General features: G+C 39.1%; 1 protein-coding gene across 2 annotated transcripts in view; it reads left to right on the top strand.

The window, feature by feature from the left end:
- The first annotated feature begins 1,164 nt into the window (after positions 1-1,164).
- The window catches only part of itgav (integrin, alpha V), a 38,220-nt gene continuing 17,262 nt past the window's right edge, over positions 1,165-22,122 (top strand). Inside the window, exons 1-11 of one of the 2 annotated variants that reach the window (XM_013274010.3) lie at positions 1,165-1,749; positions 6,112-6,239; positions 13,637-13,725; positions 14,243-14,357; positions 15,550-15,611; positions 16,750-16,798; positions 18,539-18,661; positions 19,156-19,200; positions 19,535-19,578; positions 20,582-20,638; positions 21,949-22,001. In XM_013274010.3, coding sequence (XP_013129464.1) covers positions 1,586-1,749; positions 6,112-6,239; positions 13,637-13,725; positions 14,243-14,357; positions 15,550-15,611; positions 16,750-16,798; positions 18,539-18,661; positions 19,156-19,200; positions 19,535-19,578; positions 20,582-20,638; positions 21,949-22,001 — 929 coding nt within the window. In that variant the 5' untranslated portion in view covers positions 1,165-1,585. Of the gene's footprint in view, positions 1,750-6,111; positions 6,240-11,633; positions 11,708-13,636; positions 13,726-14,242; positions 14,358-15,549; positions 15,612-16,749; positions 16,799-18,538; positions 18,662-19,155; positions 19,201-19,534; positions 19,579-20,581; positions 20,639-21,948; positions 22,002-22,122 lie in introns of those variants that run through there. The other variant, XM_013274011.3, reaches the window with a different exon arrangement.

The following is a 22,122-nucleotide window of genomic DNA, read 5'->3' as shown; positions in this document are numbered from 1 at the left end:
GTCTGATGTAAAGATTCTCATATGACTGAGTGAGAGTTTATTTTGTAAGTGTTTGAGTAAAACAGGGTTATATTAACTTCAAGGAAACTTTCACTAGCACAGGCAAACAGAGGCTAACAGTGGCAAACAAGTGTTATTGGCAGAAAACCTTAGGATGTTTGCAACAACTCGCCTCAATATAGGGCTGGTTAATCTGGGATACCAGGCATTTTCCTGGTGGGCCGATAGGCCCAAAAAGTGACTCAAGGGTAAAAACATAAAATACAGCAAAATATTTGACACATAACCTTTTTTTTATTTATTTATTTTTAACTCTTACATCTATTGTTAAGTATATGTATTCCTCAAATATATTAAAATATAATTTTTTATATACAAACAGTAACAGAAAAAAAGTTGGTTATGTGGTACAGTCTAAATTTAATGTTTTGATCTCTTTTGGCTGACTACAACATGTTTGTCCTATAGCAGCCACCAAAGCACTGAGAGGAGTTGACTGCAATTATGCAATCTGCTGCCATCTAGTGGTGAGATTTTACACACTGTAACTCAAAAAAAAAAAAGAAAAGCAAAATATGCTAAACATTTTAATAAAAATTCCTAAGAAAACAGTACTTGATGGACTTTCACTGCTTTTTCAGCAGAGCATCATATATAGTGTTTCTCACAACTGTAATGAATTGTAGTGGCACAAACATTTCTATGACTTTTTTTGTGTGTGTCTCCTGATGGGCTGGATCCAGTTTATTTCTCTTTTATTTATTTGTTCTCTATTAATGGGAGTTTTTATTTGGAAACAGCAGTGCTTAGTGGCCAGCTTATTTTGGGCAGGAAGAGAACCTGAATGTTTATGGACTTGATAGAACGTCTGAGCATTTATGAAGTATCGTCACAACAACAATAACTACCAATGATGCCATTGCGCACTGTGTGTGTAATTTAGCTGAGCAATAGTTGAAAATAATTTAAACTATTTAATATTTATCTATATATCTAGCTAGCTTGAAAGAAACTCAACTGTTCTGAATCCCTTCCTACATTTGAAATTGTAAATTTGATTTAAATTTCCAACTCCCAGCACAGCCGAAAATCATGCTTTTGTTTTGAAGGGTATCAGACGGAAGTTGTTTGCTATGTTTGGACATATAACTTGACTTTAGCTAGTTGGAGCGAGCCTATCCTTGACACACTTACCCACACCATACAACATACACACACACACAGTGTCGCGGCCTCTCCCCGAGCTTGTTCCGAGATTACGCCGCTTTCATCGCTTAGACAAACTAACGAATCGCCGGTGAAAGACTGACTCTGCCCCCGCCCTGCGCTGTGTGTAACGCTGGTTAGCTCCGGTACAAGCTGGGAATGTGTTTTATTTAACAATTACATGACGACTTGTTCTCTGTACGGTTGCGGGGGGGACGCTTGTTAGCAGGGCTGAGATTTTAGGCATTTTAAAGTTACACCGTGGGTGCATACAGGCCACAACACCTCTAAGCTAACTGATTAACTTGATAAGGGACAGACAACATCTTCGGCGTCTGTGTTTGTGTCGGTGAAGCCGCGGAGATCTCCAGCAGCAGCCATGGCAGGGACACGGACAGCTGCTGTGCTGGTCCTGGTGTGTTTACACTTCCATCGCTCCGGCTCTTTCAACCTGGATGTGAATAATTCCATCGTATACTCCGGACCTGAGGGGAGCTACTTCGGCTTTTCGGTGGACTTCTTTAAGGCTTTAAACAACCTAAAGTAAGATTTGTAGCAGAGTAGATGGTTATGGTGATGATGGTGATGGAGAAGCGCCTGTTCAATGTAACCTTTGGTTTACCTTACTTTACATTATATATGCTTCTGTTGAAGTACTTTACTTAAGTTTTACACTTTGGCCATTTTGTTATTTAGTGACAAGTTCTCAGCTAGTGATATGTTTTTAAGATTTAACATGACAGTCCATTAACAGCAGTCCATTAACTTTTAACTTTTACTTCAGTACTTTATTAACCAAATTGTAAGGGCTGAATTTTACAGGCAATTTGAATTTATTGCCCATTATTATAACCATATATTTTAAGAAAAATCCATAAGTCAGAGATTCTCCCTTCAAAGCTGCACCAGCTGTGACTTTATTTAAAATGAACACAGACAAACAGGAACAGTGCCCAGAGGCCATGTAGGCTTGGTGCTGTCTAAACTCTCGTCCATGGATATCCATGATTATCCAGTTTTACTGAAGTGAAAGTAGTTCTCTCAAAAGAACACTACTGATCTAGTTGTTTTCAGACTGCATTTGTTTTGTTAATTTACATCATTAACAGACCAAATGCAGTCCCAAAACAGTGCCAACGCCCTCGGTCATAGAGGAGGTTTAACCTGAGGTGCTTTTAAATTGTGTTTCCCATATTGTCAAGTGTCATAAAGGTTCCTGAAAAACGTTTTTAAAAAATATTCCCTGGAGTGTGTGAGACATCCTAATAACAGTCTTATCATCGCCTTTATGCTTCCTGGTCTTGTTTCTTGCTGTATTTTTAGAGTGTCTGCATGAAAAGATAGCAAAAAGCTGCCTGTCATCCTCTCTCCCTGCACAGAGTTTCTGCAGCAGTTTTGTAGATGCACATTAACAAACTTGCACCGTGCTACTTTTTATGTATAATAAGAAAACAGGTGGTTTTTTCCCAGACCTCTTTAAAGCATCATCCCATAACGCATAGCCCAGTTGTTCATTTTTTGTGTTAAATAAATTCTTGTGGATTTCATCCCTTGTTCAACTAAACATCAGTAGGTACCCAGGAAAATGTCAGTTTATTGCAGATGACTCCCTCAGTGCAGCAGAGCCCTGTTGACCTTGGTAAGGGAACATATTCAGTAACTTTGTGTTGTAACATCTAAAACCTCTATGCTGTGCAGATAAATATCGATTGCCTGCCATTTCTCCATATTTCAAGGTTCAAGGTTCTTTATTTGAGAAAATATCAGAGAAATGTTGCAGTCTCATGTGACAATAGACTGACAGAGCGGACAGAAAGTTAGAGACTTTCATCTGCAGTAGCCTGAAAAACATTGAATCCTTTTAGTAACACTAATTAGATCAGCACTGAAATTCACTGCCCATGTTACAGTTATTGCCATGGTCAGAGTGGATTTGTATAATATGATATCAGGACCGAAGTTGGCTGAACATGGCTTAATAATGTAAATATGTCCTCATACAGAACACGGTCGCTGTGGAGACTCGTTTGGTTCTAGTTATTAAAAAAGAACTATAGATTTTCCTCACAGGGCCTAATGCATGTCAAGCATAAGCTGTATAAAGCATGGTCGTAGCTACTGTGACGCCACCCATCACCCATTAGTGTTTGACTGCTGCCATTTTGGTTTGCTGAACCCAGAAGTGACTGTGGTTAGATGAGAGGGTGGAATGATACGTTGTCGCTAGGAAACATCATCTATAAACCATATGGGTTGAATGCACAGTTACAGATGCCTACTAAATAGTGCTAAATAACAGACAGACACTACAATTTCACTCACCAAAACTGAATCACAAACTTCTTAGATGCTCCGCACCACACCCATGTCAGTTGTTTAAACATGGTGACTCCAGTTAGTGAAGCTGAAACCCAGCGGGTACCAATCAGCTACAGCTAAACATGTTGTCAGCATCTAGATGGATGAGTTATAAAAATAAATACAAATCCCCTCATACTAGAGTTGTTATGAAGCTGGAAACTCTCCACGGAGGCCAAAAACAGTTTTTACACCAGGCTGTAAACAGGCCTTTTAATGCATCTATGGGCACTGCCTCACTATGTTTTTCTGATGCCAAGCTCAGAGCCACTAGAAGAACCGTTCATTTGTGGTACTTTGTGTTGGCTTCATTTAGAGCTATGTATTCTGTTAAATAAAAAAGGTCAAAAGTTTTGATTCATTTTATAAATCTCACAAAGCTATATCAGCCAAATGTTACTAACAATAAGCTACGCTAAGTTCAGCCTGTCCTTCGGTTTTTATTAGCTAGTTTGAGGCAGCAGTAGTGGCTGGAAGCTAAAAACCCCCCAGTGTAACAATGTGTGGCCTGCAGTAATTACACGTATTGAGAGATCACTTGATTTGTAGCTGTTTTCCTGTTGTTGTTTTAATTTTATTCTACTGAGTGTGGTTCCTGTCAGCTTTTAAAACAACCACATCAATCATTACAACCACCTCGGTCTCACTGAACCAGCAGCCTTTTAGCACAGCAGTGTTTAACGGATGAAAAGTTTTCATTCGTTTTATAAGTGGTCAGTACCTTAGGTAGTGAAAACAGTTGCAGTTGCAAAGGAAAAAAAATGTCCACTGAATGGCTCTTTATAAACAAATCCTGTTTTGCACTGCAGCAAAACCTAAATGCTTTGAACAAAGACCTACTGTTCACCTGAAAACTGTTGGCTGTCTCTTGCAGCATCGCTACAAGCAGCCAAATCATGTTTTATATCGCTGAGGAAATTTGTCATGTTACCGCAGCATCTACAGACGGGAGATGATCTGTGTTTCGTATGTTTATTAGATTAAGAACTAGTCACATACTAGTTATGGGATGTTCCAGGCAATGATACTTTTGGACAAACACTCACTGTTGCAGCGCTGTGGCTCTGTAGACCTCTTTAAACTACACATGAAGGTCATTGTACCAGTCTCGGTCAGTAGTACTGATAATGTCATCTTCTGGTGCTCTGGATGTTTCTCCTGTAGATCTGTAGTCCTGTGTGATGTATGCAGAGTGGGGACATCAACACTGGAAGAAATGAGCAGGTTGAAGATAAAAGCAGCATCCAGTGTTTTCTTTCTTTTCTTTTTAAATTTAGTTTGAACCATATTAGAGACTAAAGTTCTGCTTTCACCACAGACTTCCTGGAGAGTATGAGTCTTTTAAAGAACTCTTCTACTTAACATTTAACTGGATGAACCAGAGTTTAAAGTTCTGTGAGATGGTTAAATCCCCAGAAAGTCCCTGCTTTGGTGCTAGATAAATTTAGTTCACTGTGCTTCAGTAAATTGAGCACACGGCTGAACTCTGGGCCTTTTTATGCATTATTGCATTGCCTCATCCTAACAATATCAATCTCTGTGCTAAATATAAAAGCCTGCCTGAAATGTGGTTTAAAAAAAATGCTGTTATTGGTATTACTGGTATTACTATTATTATTGGTATTTGTTATTGGTATTGGTATTATTAGAAGGTGGGAAAATACCACCACAACTAATCACTGCACCTCAGAACCTGAGCTATAATGAAGCTTAATAACCACCCAAGACTGTCATTGAACTCTATAGCAGGAATAAAAAAATCCAAAAACAGTGCAGATATATGGCGATGCTGATGTTCGTTTTACTTGTACAGCAATGATTTAAAAATCTGATTTATTTATTACTATTTTCTTTCAGATGCAAGAAACCTAAAAAGATTACGTGAACATTTGTTATGAGCAGTTAAATATGACACTGCAGTTATAATAATACTGTTTTATTGTCACAACAAGTGGTGGACTGCTTGTTTACACTCTTCCTGTCTCGGATTAGCTTGTTGTCATGTTTGTGGCATTTGTGTGGCAGAGTGCACTCTGGATAAACTAAGCAACATCAGCACTTGTTTGAAGGGTATTTCTCCAAGCACTTCTTTTTAAAAAAACCTTTATTTATTGGCTGTTTTAAATGTCATGGTGGATATATCAGCAAATAGCCAGAATTAACCAATATATTAACCCTGTCTATTTATCTATCAAGAAATATGCATATTAGTATAGCTAATATGCACATTGCATATCCATATGCAAGTATTTGATGAGTTCTTACTCACAGACTTTCCTCATATCTTGTAGGCCGAGTTCATTCACAGAAATTACTATGATAGTAAAGCTGCCATATTTTGAAACACCAGCTGAGTCGTGTATGCACAGGTTTTTAGACTGAGGTGGTAACAGATGACTGAAAGATTAAGCTTTGTTTCCTAAGCTGAATCAGACACAGTTTAGCCTCTCTTGGTCAGCTTAATTACTGCATGACAGCATTTGTGGCTTTTTCTGTATGAGTTGGTGTCTGTTTGTGTTACGGAATAACGTCCTCTCCTCTCCTCAGGTCAGACGTTCTGATTGGAGCTCCTCGAGCTAACATGTCTTCGGACAGCATTGTGGAGAGAGGAGTAGTGTACAGCTGCCCCTGGAGCGGTTCCAGCGCCTGTCAGCAGCTGCTGTTTGACAACAAAGGTACCAGAAGACCCTTTAGTTTGGTTAAAAACTCTTCCCCATCACCTTAGGGTGGCTTTAACCTTCAATATCTCTCCCTCCTTTAATGAAAACCACTTAGAATTTACATTTTAATTCCAGACCATGATAGATAACGTGGACAGTTTTCAGTAAGCGTATTACTGATTGGATACTGAGGGTTCAGCTCAGCCTGTTTCTGTTGTTTTCATGCTAAGACACATTCAGGAATGTGCATTGAAGCAGAATGTGTGTGGACTCGTCCGTGTACTGTGAGTGACAGAAAAACTGCTGCCTCCTTCTGTTTATCCATTTTGCAATCATCTGTCTCCAGCATTGATCATAATTTAGTAATTTACTGGTTCTCTTTGATTGTGAAAGGCCAGATGAGCAGAGCACTGTCTTCACTGTAAATATTTACACAGTGATAAACAGTTATAATTTGGCAATGTTCTGTGATGTGGGTATTAATCCCTTTATTGTCTTCGTAGAATTTCAGTCATTTTTCTGTGAGGCAGCAGCACCCACACGTTCCAGGAATCCTGGAAGCTTCACACAATAAAATGTCCTTTTCTTAGGTGCAAATGGTGATTATTTCCTTTATATGTGAATGAACTGATTATGAAGAACAGCAGAAGTTGTCAAGGAAATGTTTTTGGTCATATCTGTTGTTTTTACCAGGGGAAGCCAAACTTTCGGAGAATATGTGGCATTTTGGATCTATAAATGAGTAAATCTGTGTTTCACACACTTTTCTGACTACACCACATGTGATCCAGAGCTTTAAATGTTCTCGAGTACTAATTAATCTATATTTGTGGCTAAAAACTGCTGTACACTGATATCAAAAATAGCAGATAAACTGAAACTGAGACTACCTGGTGAACCATTGACCCACTCAAGAACCATAATTTCTCTCAGGAGCTCAAAGAGAGTTAGGATTTTACCTGATTATATACTTTGTCATATTCTTTAGTTCCTAAGCTGATAACAAAGCAAATGTAGGGCCCTCCCACTTTCTGTTCAGCACACTGATAGTCTTATTGTCAATGAATAGAAGTTAATGAGGCTAAAAGGCTAAAATAATGAATTCTACCTATTTCTATAGAAAATGTTTTGAAAATGCAGAACTGATAATATGTTTGCATTGAAATGAAACGATGCTTATGTGGTGTTTGCTTAAAGGAGGCTTTTCTTCCACATGAAATGCTACCATTCTGCATGGTGATTGGTCAGTTAGAGGTTTATGACAGAACAAACTCACTTCATGGTTCCTTTTCCGCTTCCTTTCAAGCGAAAACAAACATGTATAAAGAAGCAATTGATTGTTGTGGTCGAATTAAAATTCCTTAGAAAATTTCTGCTGGTTTCTCGCGTCGTGCCAGAACTCACAATAGCAAAGCGGGACTTGTTTCTGTGTCATCCTTGCGACTCAACAAATGGGATTACATCTAAGCCCGTCTGTCAAAACCATAATAAAAATGTCTACAATAAAACCATTTCCTTCCCATATGAAACCAGAAGTTCAGATGGGTGTTCTTGAGTATTTAAATGTAAAAAAGGGAACTGTGTGTTAACTTTTTGTCCAACAGACGTTTGTGTTGCTGTCAGCTTTGCATACATGCAGTGTACATTTTTAAAGTCTCCTCTCTAGACTTAAAGCTAGCCTATGTGACATTTGAAAGGTAAACAAGGAAAAGTACCATTTATAAGAAATCGTATCTGTTTTGCCTGCTGTTCTGTCTGTATGTCCTCCTTAATGATTCAGACTGGGAGGTGGTCAGTTGGCTGTGAGAACCTATAAGTGTTTTGTTGTTAAAAGTATTACGTTAAGAAGTCTTGTTACTTTTGACAACTCAAGAAGGACAAGCTGTGGTGTGTTCACCGCTGACTTTAAAGCAGGAAGAATCACACCTCTGAATGCCGCGACACCCAGCACAACACTAGTGGTTTAAATTGCTAAATGTAAACTCAGTGTGTAGCTGGTTTATTGCTGGTTTTACCAAGGTCTCTTTGCGTGTCAACAGTATTGGGTCATATAAAGATGTCTATAAGAGCTAGTCTTTCAAAACAGAACTTATCTTGTGGTGAAACAGTGCAGCCGCAGTGTTTCCAAATCGCTGGTGACTGCACACATTGACAGACATGATTTATAGATTTCATAACGGGGCTGGGTAACTGTGGCTATATGATTAACTTTTCATGCTAGCTTTCATTTTTTAAGAGTAGGTGTTAAATGAGTGACTGTCATCTTTTTGAGTGTAGGTTTAATGTCTTCTACACACTGGAGTGAAATACAAAAACACCCCTAAAGATCCAAGGAGGAAAAATGGCAGGCACAGGAGAGCACAGACAAGCCAGGTGTTGATGTTACCTGAACAGTATGCTTGGGGCAGTTCAGTTCATGTAGCAACCACTGACACATGCTCTAATAGTGATGGCAAAGCACCGACTTGCCCCAAAGGGATGAATAAACTTCTTTTACGGTGTTTTGTGTTTTAAGTGACGTTTTTATGCACATTCTTAATTTGAGTTTAAGATATAACTAAGTCGAAATGTACAAGTGTTTTGAAGTCTAAAAAAAACCCCTCTTAATCTATAAAAGCAAAGTGTGACAAAGAGCAGTGGAAACAAATGATGACGTATATGAAGCATGTGACCTCAAGTTCCACTGAAGCTCTAGCTCCACTAAAGATGTGCAGAAACATCACATGAAAAAACAGAAATGTCATATTTCCGTTGTCTTTTCTACATTTTTATCTGGCGCTCTTTCAGTTACCTCTTTTTCTGCAGTGGTGTTGGGGTAACCAACCAGCTACTTTTGTTTTGAAATAGTCGTTAAGATTGACATAGCAATAGTGAATTAAATTGGTGGGATGGGAGATTTCCATTTGGTAATTAGGGAATTAGGTAATTGTCTTTCTGTGCTTACATTTGCCAAGAAATCTCCAGGGTATACATACCAAACATATTTTCCCCTAAAATGGAACCACACTTTCTGCCTGTTCCATAAAAGAGGACATGGAAGACAAAGGATTAGACGGAATGAGGGAAGTGTAAATAGCCGGAGACAGGGCAGTATGTGTTTCTTTGAGTGAGGCTGTGTAGTTGAGCTTGGTTGGTATTCTGTGGGAGACCTCAGCCATGAAAATAGGAAGTTAAAAAAACAAACCACACAACACTCCAAAACGGTGACGTCCCGCCCCCTCCAGAGACGCAACACAAACAGCATGGCGTCAATATTGCCCCTGCACAAGCTCTTTGCAGACAAAGAATACATGCAGTATCGGGTTAAAGCAGAGTTCATGCACAAAGCAGGAGAACCTGCATTTTGCAGGATATATTTTATGTTTCTTTCACCATTTAAACCAACTGAGATTATTCTCCCTCCTCCTTTGAAAAATTGACACTGACATTTGACACATACACTTTGAGTGGCACATGAATAAAACCTGAAATCTTTACCACCACAGTTAATGAAACTGCTTTCGTTTTCCAGTAAAATAAGTGCAGGATTTAGTTGGAAACCTGCAGACTTTTTCAAAATACCTTCAGCTCTATTATAATTTGGCTTTTTGGCAGATGTATTCAGTGGTATGTACTGTACGTATATCTGTCTTTAATCAACTGATTTTGGCCTGTAGCTCTACAGCACTGGAATACCTGCTGAACAGTTGGCTTCATGCAGCCTGCTGTTCCAGGCCTCTTATGTCCATAAAAGGTAAATTTGTCTTACACAGCCTCAGTAAGTCTTGTAAAGCAGGCCGCCTAGTGCAGGATGTTTACTTTTCAACTTGTTCAGCTTCATCTCCTGATGTTACAGTCAAATTGATCAGCAAGTGCCTTCCCATCTGCCTTAGAGCAGGACACAGTCAGCACTGAGCCTGCAGGCTCGGACAGAAACCAAACATGTTCAGTGACACTCTTCTCTTGGTTGTAATGTAGTTAATCAGTGGCCCAGTTACAATGCTGTGTGTGTGTGTGTGTGCGTGCGTGTGTGAGTGTGTGAGCCCATGTGTGTGCTTTTCCCCACAATAGAGGCCTTTGTTGATGACCTGAGTCATTACTGGCCAAAAGCTTTACTGGACCAGAGAACAGAATTAACTGGAATTTGACTGTGTGTGGGGGTGTGTGTGATTGTGTGTGACCCAGACTCAGCATTAGTCTGTCCTGTCTCTGGTTTTTTTTGGTTGTTTTATTCTGTCTTCAGGAATATTGTGTACAGCAAATATATAATAGTTTTTATATATTTGCTTTTATGCGCAGCACGTAGCAGGACGTGCTAATGGCGTCTCCATCAGCTTTCCCTGGACTTGTTTAGTGCTCATTAGCAAATTTTAGCACTTTAACATCATGAGCGATACTAGCGTGCAGATGTGAGCGTTAGTTAAGTGTCACAGAGCTGGTATAATAGCTGAAGACTCTCAGTGTTGTTAACTCTGACAAGGAGCTTATGCTGTTGGTGTCATTCGGTCTATAAACATGATAGCTGGAAAAGTTTTGAATAAATTCTGATTAAACTTTGTAGGGGTGTAGAGTGGAGTCATGTTAACAATCCATTAAAATTTGGCCTTCAAAATTACATCTTCAAGGTCATCTTAATGAACTAATTGTCTAAAGTGGAAAAGAAGCCTCATAACTTTGACACCATGATTCTTACAAGTGTGGTATGCACTGGCAACATATAGGAAATACTGTATAAACATTTAAAATATGATGTTACATTTGACCTCTGACCTCTCCTTCAGTGTCAAAAGATTGATCTGAATGTGAAAGGGATAAAAATGCTATTAATAATGCTCAGTAGAGCTACTAAAAATGGCAATAGGTTTTCAAAATGACAGGAACATGTGATCATAGGATGCTTTATGTGTATAATTGATTAATTTTATTACAACATATGATGTACAGTAACTGGTTATAACTGTTTAAATGAATAACAAATTGAGTAAATGTGCAATAGTTCTGATTGTTTTAAACAAAATAAACTCACATGATCACAAACTTTTCACTTGATATATATCTCTAAAGATTTAAATGAATATTTAACAATTTACTGAACAGTGAAATTAATGCTACTCACACTTTATCCATGTACATTTAAAAAAAAATGTACTGAAAATGATCCCAGGTACAGTACAATGTGTTTCAACAGGATAAACTTTGCAGTTGTTTTTACTGCACTACAAACTTTTTAAAAGTACGTTTAAAAAGAACAAAGAAAAATAAATGTATAGAAAATACAAAACTGTTCCCCTAGAAGTGAGCTGAGAGCGAGCGAGTGAGCTGCCTTGGTGGAGGTTTGTTGTTCTCACCATGTTAATGTGGACAATAACAAATTTTTTGGTTAGCAAACAACAAACAGTGCCTGAGTTTGTTGTCATGGCGACAGTCCTTTTAAGATGGTAACTAGCTGGCAGCAAACAGTTGGCATCATGGCTCCTTGATTCACCACCATAATTACAGATTAGGTAAGACTGATGCAAGTTATTGCCAAACTGGCAAACTAATCCTTTTGTACTTCATCCCTCGTGTCCACTGGGCACCAGAACGCTCTTTTATCAACCAAACATAGCTCTGAGAGTCAGAGAATTTGAATTTAGCTGGAAATGCCAAGGCTGGAGTTTCCCGTCCTGGTGGGAAAATCCCAAACTGTCCGTGTGTAATATCTGCCCAGGCTTAAATATTTACCTGCTTGTTGCTTGTAAATATTTATCTGATTTCTATGGGAGTCGTCCTTTTGTTTCACTAATTCAGAGCTCAGTTTGTTATTATGTTTTTGTTTTTTTATTGTTTGTTTTTTCACTCCAGCTGGGAGCAGTCAAATGCCAGCTGTTGTCTCCTGACAGCATTCCTATTATACATTCAGTATCAGTCAGTGAAACCTGTGGATTTGTGTGTTATATTCCTCTGAGTAGCTGCTATTTACATTGATAATAGCTTTGTACATTTACATTGTAAGTAACATTTTTTCATGATTCACATTTAAAACAGAGCTTTTAGTGACCCAAGTGCTGTACAAAGTATGTATAGCTACAGTATGTACACACACAAGAATGTCATTAAATGAAAAAGTAAAAAGTGGACAGAAAATACACAATTTAAGATGTTTGAAGCACCTCCATTGGGTTGTTTTGTTGAATGTTTTTCATTCATTTATTAAACATTGGTCATTATCTGAAGATATAGTCAGATAATTTTGAGATTTTCTAGAACTTTATTAAAGAGCAGTCAAAAAAGGCATGAAATGCTGTGATGGCGCATACTGTCAGTGGTTTACAAGACTGTCACCAGTGTGCAAATGCCACTGTAAGGAAAAATGAAGCGTTCTTTCTATTACATGTCATTACATAATTCCAGATGTTTTATGTTGTAGTTCAAATCCTGTTGCTGGTATTAATAAACAGCAACTGTCCATATGCAGTACTGTGCTAAAGAAGGTCAGGATATCTGGACTCAAGAGCAGAAGTGCTGTTTGGTCTTTGTCATAGTGAGACCCACTTCTCATCAGCATTGGTGATTCTCTGTAGCTCAGTTGGTCATTTTGAAACAAACGTGTGTTTGCTAAAGTGTGAGGTCTGTAATTAAATCTCTGATGCAGAATGTGAGTGTTCATAATGGAAATCATACAGACTGGGGGAATTTTGCAGCCATTTAAAACATGCGTCATAGCACGTGGGATGTGCTTATGTGTAATGGAGAGGGCGGCTACGCCAGTCTTGAACTAAATTTTTAAAAAAAACCCAAAAAACATTAAATTTCAGTGCGGTGTTCATCATTCAGTGCTTATTAGGAAAAACTGTGCTTAAGATGGTAATTAATGGTGTATGTTTGCAGTCGTAGTCGTGCTGCGATCTGTCTGATTGTCTCCTGTTTTTCTTCCTGAAATATTCGTCCTGTCTGTCCTTCTTTTAGGAGACTGGAGATTTTCAAAGCACTGCAGTCATTTATAGCCACAGCTGTGTATGTGTCATAAGTCTATCAGAATTCTAAGTTTATCCCTGTTTGAATGGTACTTGGTGGCAGGAAAAAAAAGTATGCTGCCCAAACATTATTAAACATAGGTCAGAGCTTTTCCATTGGAAAACTGCTGCACTAAACTTTTAACAAAGACTGTCCCATGTCACATTAAAATTTACCAATCAAGAGTCTTCCCTGATGAAGATAGAGTCCAGACAGTCGGCCATTCATTTCCTCTAGTTATTGTTAATTTGAAAAACCTGGACAGTTTTGTGCTGCTGCAGCTTTAAAAAGGGGAAAACAGACATCTTGAGTATTAGTTCCAAATTTGTATTTGTGTGTTTAAAGATATATTTCTGCTGCTTTATTTAGAGGCCGTTTATTTGCCATCGCTGTTCTCTAATTTAAATTCTTTAACAATGATCTTTTTCTTTTTGCAGATGACAGGATGAATAATGGGGCTAAGATGGAGTTTAAATCCAAACAATGGTTCGGTGCGTCAGTGCGATCTGATGGAGAACACATTCTGGTAAGAAACATGGCACTAACTTCATGCTTCTCCTTAACACAAATTTTAAGGTGTAGTTTCTCCACAGGACTTGCCTCATGGAGCCTTTCTGTCCAAAGTACCCAGAATGTTTTGTCTTCCTGCTGAAGTGAAGACCTCTGAACTTTTGGATTGGTCAAATGTTCTGATCTAGCATTTTCGAGATCCTACAAATCCTGGTTGTAGTCTGCAGATGATTAAATAAACTGTTTCAGTCCACACTTTTATATATCTGATTTGACCACAGGAGCTGCCCATTTAGAACCGCTGTTTTGGGTAAATAAAGTGCGCCTTCTCCAGTGTAGGAGCCAGTAGTTCTCCACCACAACTGAAACAGAAAGGCTGAAAGGATGGACTGCACACTTTCCCACAGTCCCTACAGTTAATGTGACTTAGAGGATCAAGCACAGTTTTACCAACAATCCACACCAACTATTTTTGCACTGAATTAATATGTCGCTGGATTCATTTGTTTTGTCTATGTGTGTATGCTCTGTAGGCGTGTGCTCCCCTTTACCAGTGGTCGACCTTTGGCGTCTCTGAGCGTGAGCCTGTGGGAACTTGTTACCTGAAGAAAGGAAACCAGGTGGTTGAATACTCGCCCTGCAGAACAGGTATGTTTGTTTCTTCCTGTCCTAGTATCCGCAGTGGAATTCTGTTCTTACCCCTCCCAATTCAGGTGCACAATCTGAGCTACGGTGGCCGCTGTAGGACAAACGTATAACAGAAAACATTTAGACTGTTTTCCATAACAGCCGCAGCTGGACATGTTTCAATACTACATGTACACACTATATTTTAACATATTTGAGTAATATTGACAGTTAGAAATACATTAGGAATAAGAAAATAATATGTGAGACATATTGTGCGGCATTTTACATTTTTACCATGGAGTTACCTCAAAAACTCTGCTCGCCGTTCATGTGTGATAAGTGTAGGCTGTCAGTCTGCTGTTTACCTCAGCTGTCAGAATGATACAAGACGACGAGTCAGTGAAGCGCTCTTCTGTTCAGTGACGGTGATACTGAGGTGAGCTTTTGAGGAGATGCTGAACTTTTCTGTCAGTGAGTGCTGGTGGTGGTTTTTGCTGCTGGAAGTGAATGTAACATTATTGAACTTTTGAATAAACTCTCATACAATGTGAGAATGTAATCAAACTTTATATCAGAGGTAAAGTGTGATTTTTAGCACACTCCAGTCTAACATTAGCCTAAAACCAGCTGCTGTTGTTTAGCTGGCTCATTTTCACATGTCCAGAGACTGGAGGGTCACATTTTTAATTTGCTGTATACAAAGAGTTTCAACTATGTCGGGAATAAATGAGCATGTTCATGCACATTTCCTTGTTAGGGCTCTGACCTATGTTCAGTTCAGACTGAACTAAGATCTTCAGTAAGGAGGAAAAGGATGAGGTGGAAATGAGGAAGGAGACAACAGCAGAGGAGGAGACACATAATAAGATATTAAATAACCTCAAAAAATGACATTTTTTAGTTTTTTGTATTTAATTGATATTTAAGCAGTTAGTTTGTTAGTTTTTACCCCACTTTACAGCTGGGTGGCATGAGCACCTAAGTTTGTGAGTGCGATAACTCCAGAACGAGGCGACGTAGGAATTTGAAATTCAGATCATAGGCGCGTCTACTGTCTACTAAAAAGTCTTGAATGAGTTTGAATCTCAGTGACCTCGTCTTGAAGGTCAGGATGAGAGGTCACGCTTTCTGAAAATCTTGTCGTCATATATCATCATATCCTTGTATTTGGTGCTTTATAATAAATTATGCTATTTTATTTCTTCTCCAGATAAAAACTCACCAGAAGGGCAGGGCTTCTGCCAGGCTGGCTTCAGTGTCGATTTCCTTAAGGTAGGATTCACACACGCTGTCCCCAAATAACTTGTTTTGTAAATTGGCTCAAAGCGCTCATTGTCAACTACGTCAGGAGTGTGTGAGGCTGTGTGCCGACCTGTCTGCAGCACTGCTGCTGTGTGAAGTTGGCTGTCAGTACTGTTACAAATGAACAAATGAGTACCTAATCCAATAGTAATGTTTAGATTTGTGTCTGAGAATGTTATTAATTTTTTTTATTATCCCTTTAGTTTTTTTTGTGGACAGTAAACAGGTGGAAGAAATTGTAGTTTTAAATGAGTGTATCTTGGTTTACCTGGTGCACCTTGTTTATTTAGACAGGAAGAGAAATCTCTCTTGGATATAGTTTTGCAGTTCAGAGCTGCATCCAGGAAATTAAATATTGAGTTTTGCTGATTAATATTTGTTTAATCAACAAAACTTAACAACTTGCTGCTGGACAGTGATTTGAAACAAGTCGAGCCTCACACTACTGGCACTTCCATAAATGGTTCTGCATAACAGCATTTGCTCATAAAAGAAATTTCTCACAGCATTTTTTTCATGTAAGACAAGTTCATGAATTCAAAAACGAGTTTAAGTTATAGGATCACTGTAGTACTTAAGATGTATGCTTTGGAGATTGTGCAAGAATGCCCACATTTTCATAGCATCTCAACACTTCAGTCTATACAGTGTCCGTGGGCTGACGTTCCCGTACATGAAGGCACGACCAAATGAGAGTTAGAGAAAACAGTGGAGACTGAGGAATGTTGTATACACTGCACAGTTAAGTGATTGTGAATCAGGAGATAAAAATGCAATAAGTCTTCAACTGCAGCAGATTGTCCTTTATTCACTGCATCATCAACCATCAATTTGAGTTTAGTACAGTCGTGTCACATTCAGCTAGAATTCACTGCCTCTCTATCTGTTACAACATAATGCAAATTAATAATGGTAGAAATGAAAGATTTGGGGCGAGGATATGATCCCATTCAGGAGAGCATCTGTACTGAATCACTAGTTCAGTAAGTGGAACTGTTAACCCTTTGGAAAAGAATGTGTTTTTTACTATGAGACTGAGTAAAGAGTGCAAGACAAAATCTGGATTTTCCTTTCCCCTCTCCTTTTTTTTTTTTTTTAATGTCTTCAGAACGACAACAGGGTGGTGGTGGGAGGACCTGGCAGCTTCTACTGGCAGGGTGAGTGTGTCACTGACTACGTGTAGGTGTGTGTGTGTTTCCTGCTGCCACCTTAAAGCAAGTGTGGTGACTGACACATGAAGAGAGACAGTTCATTTCCAGGTCATCCAGCCAGCCCTGTTTTCACAGCCTCTCTCTCTGTTTTTTAGTTCAGGATGAACAGACAGAGACCGACACCTTTTTATGAATGACAAGTAGTAACAAATAAGGCTATGACAGAGCATTCAGGCAGAACACTGTGTCAAAAAGGTGTTTGCAATACTCCACATCGTTAATAACATGGTCTGCTGCTCGTTGAGGCTTTCAGCTCAGCTGTCAGTGGTTTTTAAAAGCTGCTGGATCAGCATGAGCAGTGTGTGCTGTGTCACTGTGGGGACTGGGGGCAAGAGAACATTTACTGTAACTGTATTTCAATACAGTTACAGTAAAGTTGAGGTACACTAGGTACTTTATCCCTTTCACGCATAGTGGTCACAACAGTGGACAGCTATTCAAAGGCTGTTTTCTTGTGTTTGTGTCAGTGTTGATGGTATACTTGCACATAAACCACTACATTGGACACTAATGTGTCACTCCATACCCTGCCACCCACTCCAAAGGTGATGTTGTCCACCTAAGTGGACATGTAAAAAACTATTTGAAAAGTAAAATCATGTTCAAAAATCTTTTTTTCATGCCTAAAGATGGATAAAAATACTCGTCATAATTAATGCATCAAAGGGTTAAAGTAAGGTTGTTTTTCTGAGTCTATCCACTGAAATACAGAGAAATAACTTTGTTTTATAACTCTTAACTGAAGTGGACTTTGTATTCAAATTCAAATTTGGTCCTAAAAACTGTGTTTTGCTTGTGAGCTGCTTATAAAATTCATTTTAACAGTTGCAAATTTAATCAGCATGTGTGGTTGGAATTGAAGCACCCAGAGCTTTTTTTCTACGTTGACAAAAAGTAAAAACCTAATGAACAAAAGCTGTGTTATTATGATGTTGTCTGTAGCGTAGTTTTCACAGGTACAGTTGATCAGAATGTTAACAGCTATAGGAAAAACACACTGATCTCAACTTGTAGTTCACAGCATTACTCACTGCACCATCTCACACTGGACCATAGCACGCATCATCGCACGCTTAAGATTTTAATGAGCAGGTATAGCTATGAGGTGTGTGTGTCTGCCTGTCTGTCTATATCTCAGCAGCATTTTGTAATGTTTGTCTGGCCATCTGATATTAGAGGGTGTGACATGGATTATACCCCGAACGCTGAGTCAGTCACACAATTTTTTTCCCCCTTTATGGTCATGGTCTTCCTGCGCTTTCCTGTGTTAGCCTAATGATTGTTTCCTGTTGAGTCAGCACTCACAATTACACACCCAACCACACACTCCACACTGTTGTTTCTGATTAGATAGCTGTTAACGCTGCGTCTCTGTGGCTCCTTTAATTACAAGTTGTATGTTTTTTGTTTTTTTCTTGACACCAAAAGTGCATCAGCGTGTAAACACACACGTGAAAGAACTTTTTCTTTCTGCCCTTTACTTCCTTTACTTTTTTTTGTTCCCCTAAATTGCTTGGGTTTTTTTGCTTTTATTGTCTCCTGTGCTCTAACATTTTTCTTTTCCATCTTTTTTCTTTTTTGCTCTCTATCCTCGCTCTTTCCTTGTGCTCTGTCTTGCTTTACTCTTCTTGTTCTCCTCCATGCCGTCTCGTCTGTCTTTTCTTCTTCTCTCTCCTCTCTCTTCAGGCCAGCTGATCTCTGATGACGTCTCAGAGATTTTTAACCGCTTGAATAATGACTACATCACCCGTTATGGAAACACGCTCTCCACCAAGTCAGCCAATGCCCAGTATGACGACAGTTATCTTGGTAACTACACAATCACGTACACACCTTCAGTCACATTTTCATAACTTCCATGTTTATGTCTCACAGGTCTTTGTTAAGCAGTGGGTGGAATCCATCTTTTGCATGTAGTCTGTGATCATCATTAGTGCTAGTCTACAAGCAGGACCTGGTATAAAGAGATTTTTTTAAAAAACTGCTGCTTGAGTTTTTTTATGTATAAAATTAAATAACTGTCAAATATAAAACTATGAAAGCAAAGTTTAACAGTAAAGCATTTACACAAATTACAGCGTTGCAGCTGCAAGCTTTGAGGACGATCCAAACACAGCGGATGAACTTTTCTAGTGTGTCTAGCTATTGAGAATGTGCCTATAAGTTACAATATATTCAAATTACATGCACAAATTCTTATTTAGAGGTCCGTCTGCATCTTTAAACATATTTTGAAACGATCAAACCCCAGAAGATTTGAAGAGCCACACTAACCGAGAGACTCTGTGATTGTGTGTTCACAGGATACTCTGTAACAGTTGCAGACTTCAATGGCGATGGAAAGGACGGTAAGAGTGATAATAAAGGGGATTTATACAATGCAGGTGTACTGCAAATACACCAGTGTGAAATGTTCACACAGTTTTCACACACTTACAAAGAAAAGGCTCAGAGTGAGTTGAATTAAATGCTCTGTTTTTAAAGGCAGCGTCCCGAGGACGCCCAGCTTCCCTTTTAAAGCCACAGTAACTGTAACAGTGTTGGGTTTTGGATTATCATATAAGTCAATGACATAATTCTAACAACAATATTTGAAGCAATAGCAAAAAGAAAGTCACATCTGTAGTTAGATGATAACCAGTCTGTTAGTGTCTATCTGTTCAACTTCTTATGCTTCCACAGATTTTGTGACTGGAGTACCGAGGGGGGAGAAGGCGCTGGGTTACGTAAGTGTTAAAAGCTCACACACACTTCTCAATGTTTGAACTATGCCAAGTTCCGACTGTTGTCCTGGAGCTTCCAGAGTGCAGGACATATTATCCAGTCAGTCTGTGGTCGGTGAGTGTGCCTACCTCGGGGCTTTAGGCAGAGTGCTTCATAGCATCTAACCAACAATTATCAGCTAGTGCTCTGCTTCAGATATTCACTGTCAGTCTCTCAAGCTCAAGCTGTGATTGGATGATTGGTGGTTTCTCTTCATCTAGTTGTATAACAATTTAGAGCAAACCATTATTGAGAGTTCAGAGTTTTAGTTACAAAGACTAACTTCAATTCTCCTTATGTTCATTACATATGGTTAGAGTAATAAACCCACACTTTAAAGACTTAGATCTTTTCATTACGATACATAAGCTTGCTGTTAAATATTAATCATTGTGGCTTTAGATTCCATCGCAAATAAAACACAGAGGATAATAAGCTATCTGTCCTCAGATTGGTAAACCATGTGTAGAAAAGAAGACATAACGAAGTACAAATCTCTCTCAGGTTTAATTTTGCAGTTCGGAGTCACGTCCAGGATATAAATATTGAGATTTGTTGATTTCATTTTTAAATACTTGTTGGAGCCAGGGTATAATGCAGCTGATGTGGGCTATTATAAACCAGTGAACCTGCTTGCACTGGCTTATTACTGCATAAGTGAAGAAGTGACAAAGATCAGACAAAGTTGTATAACAGAAACAGATTTTTTTCTTCTTTCATAACGTCTGGTAAACTTTTAGAGGGGCTGGACCCTTAGGTTGGGAACCAGTGGACAAAGCTGGCTTCAACAGTGCTGCTGACATTTGATGATTCTGTGTTATTACTGTAAATGTATAATGTCACTAACAGAAGCTGAAGATGCTTATTATTGTGAGATGCACAGCAGCACTGCTGAGTTCTAACAGCGTTAATGGGGATTTTTTAAACGAACAGCATCTGATCTGTGCTGTGTTTTCGATGTTTTAGGTGAACATCTTTAACGGCGCAGTCATGGAGTCCATGATCAACTTCACAGGGTCACAGGTGAGGTGTGGGACAGCCGTACTCTGTGGCACAGAAAGCCACAGCTGCATGCTTCAAAGTGGGTTTTGCCTCTGAGGATTTAATCAGTAAAACAACCACGGGTGGAGAAAAACAAACAATCAGCCCGCGTTCTAGATCAGTTGACAGATTGCACGGGGCCAGTTACATTCATTTAGAAATGTCAGAAGTCGACACGTGTGTTTGGTTGTCTGGAGGAGACGAGCATCACTGTGCATTTTAATGTAACAGCTTGTACTGTACCGTTTTGAACCTGCTTTGAAATACTGTCTGATTGTGGTTTATTAATCAGCTGTTCACCAACAGTTACTTTCAAGCAGCTGTAATCCAGATGATATTCACTTATTACATTGAGCAAAATGATTGATCGTGGCTACACAGAGGGGTTATATTCAGCTGCACATAAAGCATCTCAGTGAGCTGCAAATGTGTTTTTAGTTTGCTGTACAACACCCAAAATGTCAGAAGAACAGAGCAGTTCTTCCTGCTACCACAAAGAAACGTGCTGGATGCCTTTTTAGTGATGGTCAGTGTCAGATGGCAAGAAGAAGAGAGAGTATTATTAATTTGGTAGCTCTGAAGGGGTGAAGAAACCAGGCTTTGGATCTTTTTAGGTGTAGAAGATCCTGTGAACACTGATCTTAAATCAAGATGTCAACTGCTCCAGATGCAGATACAGCAGAGGGGGAGGAGGGGGAGGAGGGTGGGGAGGAAAACAGACTGTCATCGCTCGAGTTAATTAGTTCCTCTTCATTTTCCTGTCTGTCCAACATAGCTCCCTCTGAACCTTCTAACCCCTCTTTTATCAGTTTCCTGCTGCCTGCTTTCTCTTTAAAGAGACAGACGCCTCTCCCTGACGTCAAGCCTCTCACTCCTCCTTTAGTTTTCTCTGAATTTCTTCTGTTTATGCGATCTCACCTCTGATATCATGTGTGTCATTGTGTTAGTCGCTGGGTTGTGGTTTGAGAACGGCCTCTTATTTTACTCAGAAGCTGCTGATGGACTGTGTTTCTTTACGAGGAGAAACATCATTCTAGCTTGTATCAGAGATGCAGCCATTACATCACAACTGTTTACAGAGATGTAACATTAACATGGCGTTCCTAAAGAGTATTAAATTCAAAAGGCCACAGTAGTCTGACAGGCAATAAATGCTTAAACATACAATACATGCTTAAATAAGAAGTTCATTCTAAAGATTTCCAACCCGACTAAAATGTTTGTGACTGCGTGCTTTCTTGTGTAAACTCACGATTCCATCTCCTCTACTCTCCTTCGCTCTCATCTTGTAGATGGCTGCGTACTTTGGACATTCAGTTGCAGCTTTTGATGTCAACAATGACGGGTGAGTACGTGTTTGTGTGTGCTCATACAATTTCCCCGTCTGTGGTTTAAGACAAGTCCTCCAACAAAAGGACAGATATATTCTTCTGTACGTAGATATCCGTGCAGCAGCGCGCCATCCA

This window comes from Oreochromis niloticus, linkage group LG16, assembly GCF_001858045.2.
Source record: "Oreochromis niloticus isolate F11D_XX linkage group LG16, O_niloticus_UMD_NMBU, whole genome shotgun sequence".
In the NCBI taxonomy this organism is placed as follows: Eukaryota; Metazoa; Chordata; class Actinopteri; order Cichliformes; family Cichlidae; genus Oreochromis; species Oreochromis niloticus.
This window is presented reverse-complemented; position numbering and strand designations above follow the sequence as displayed.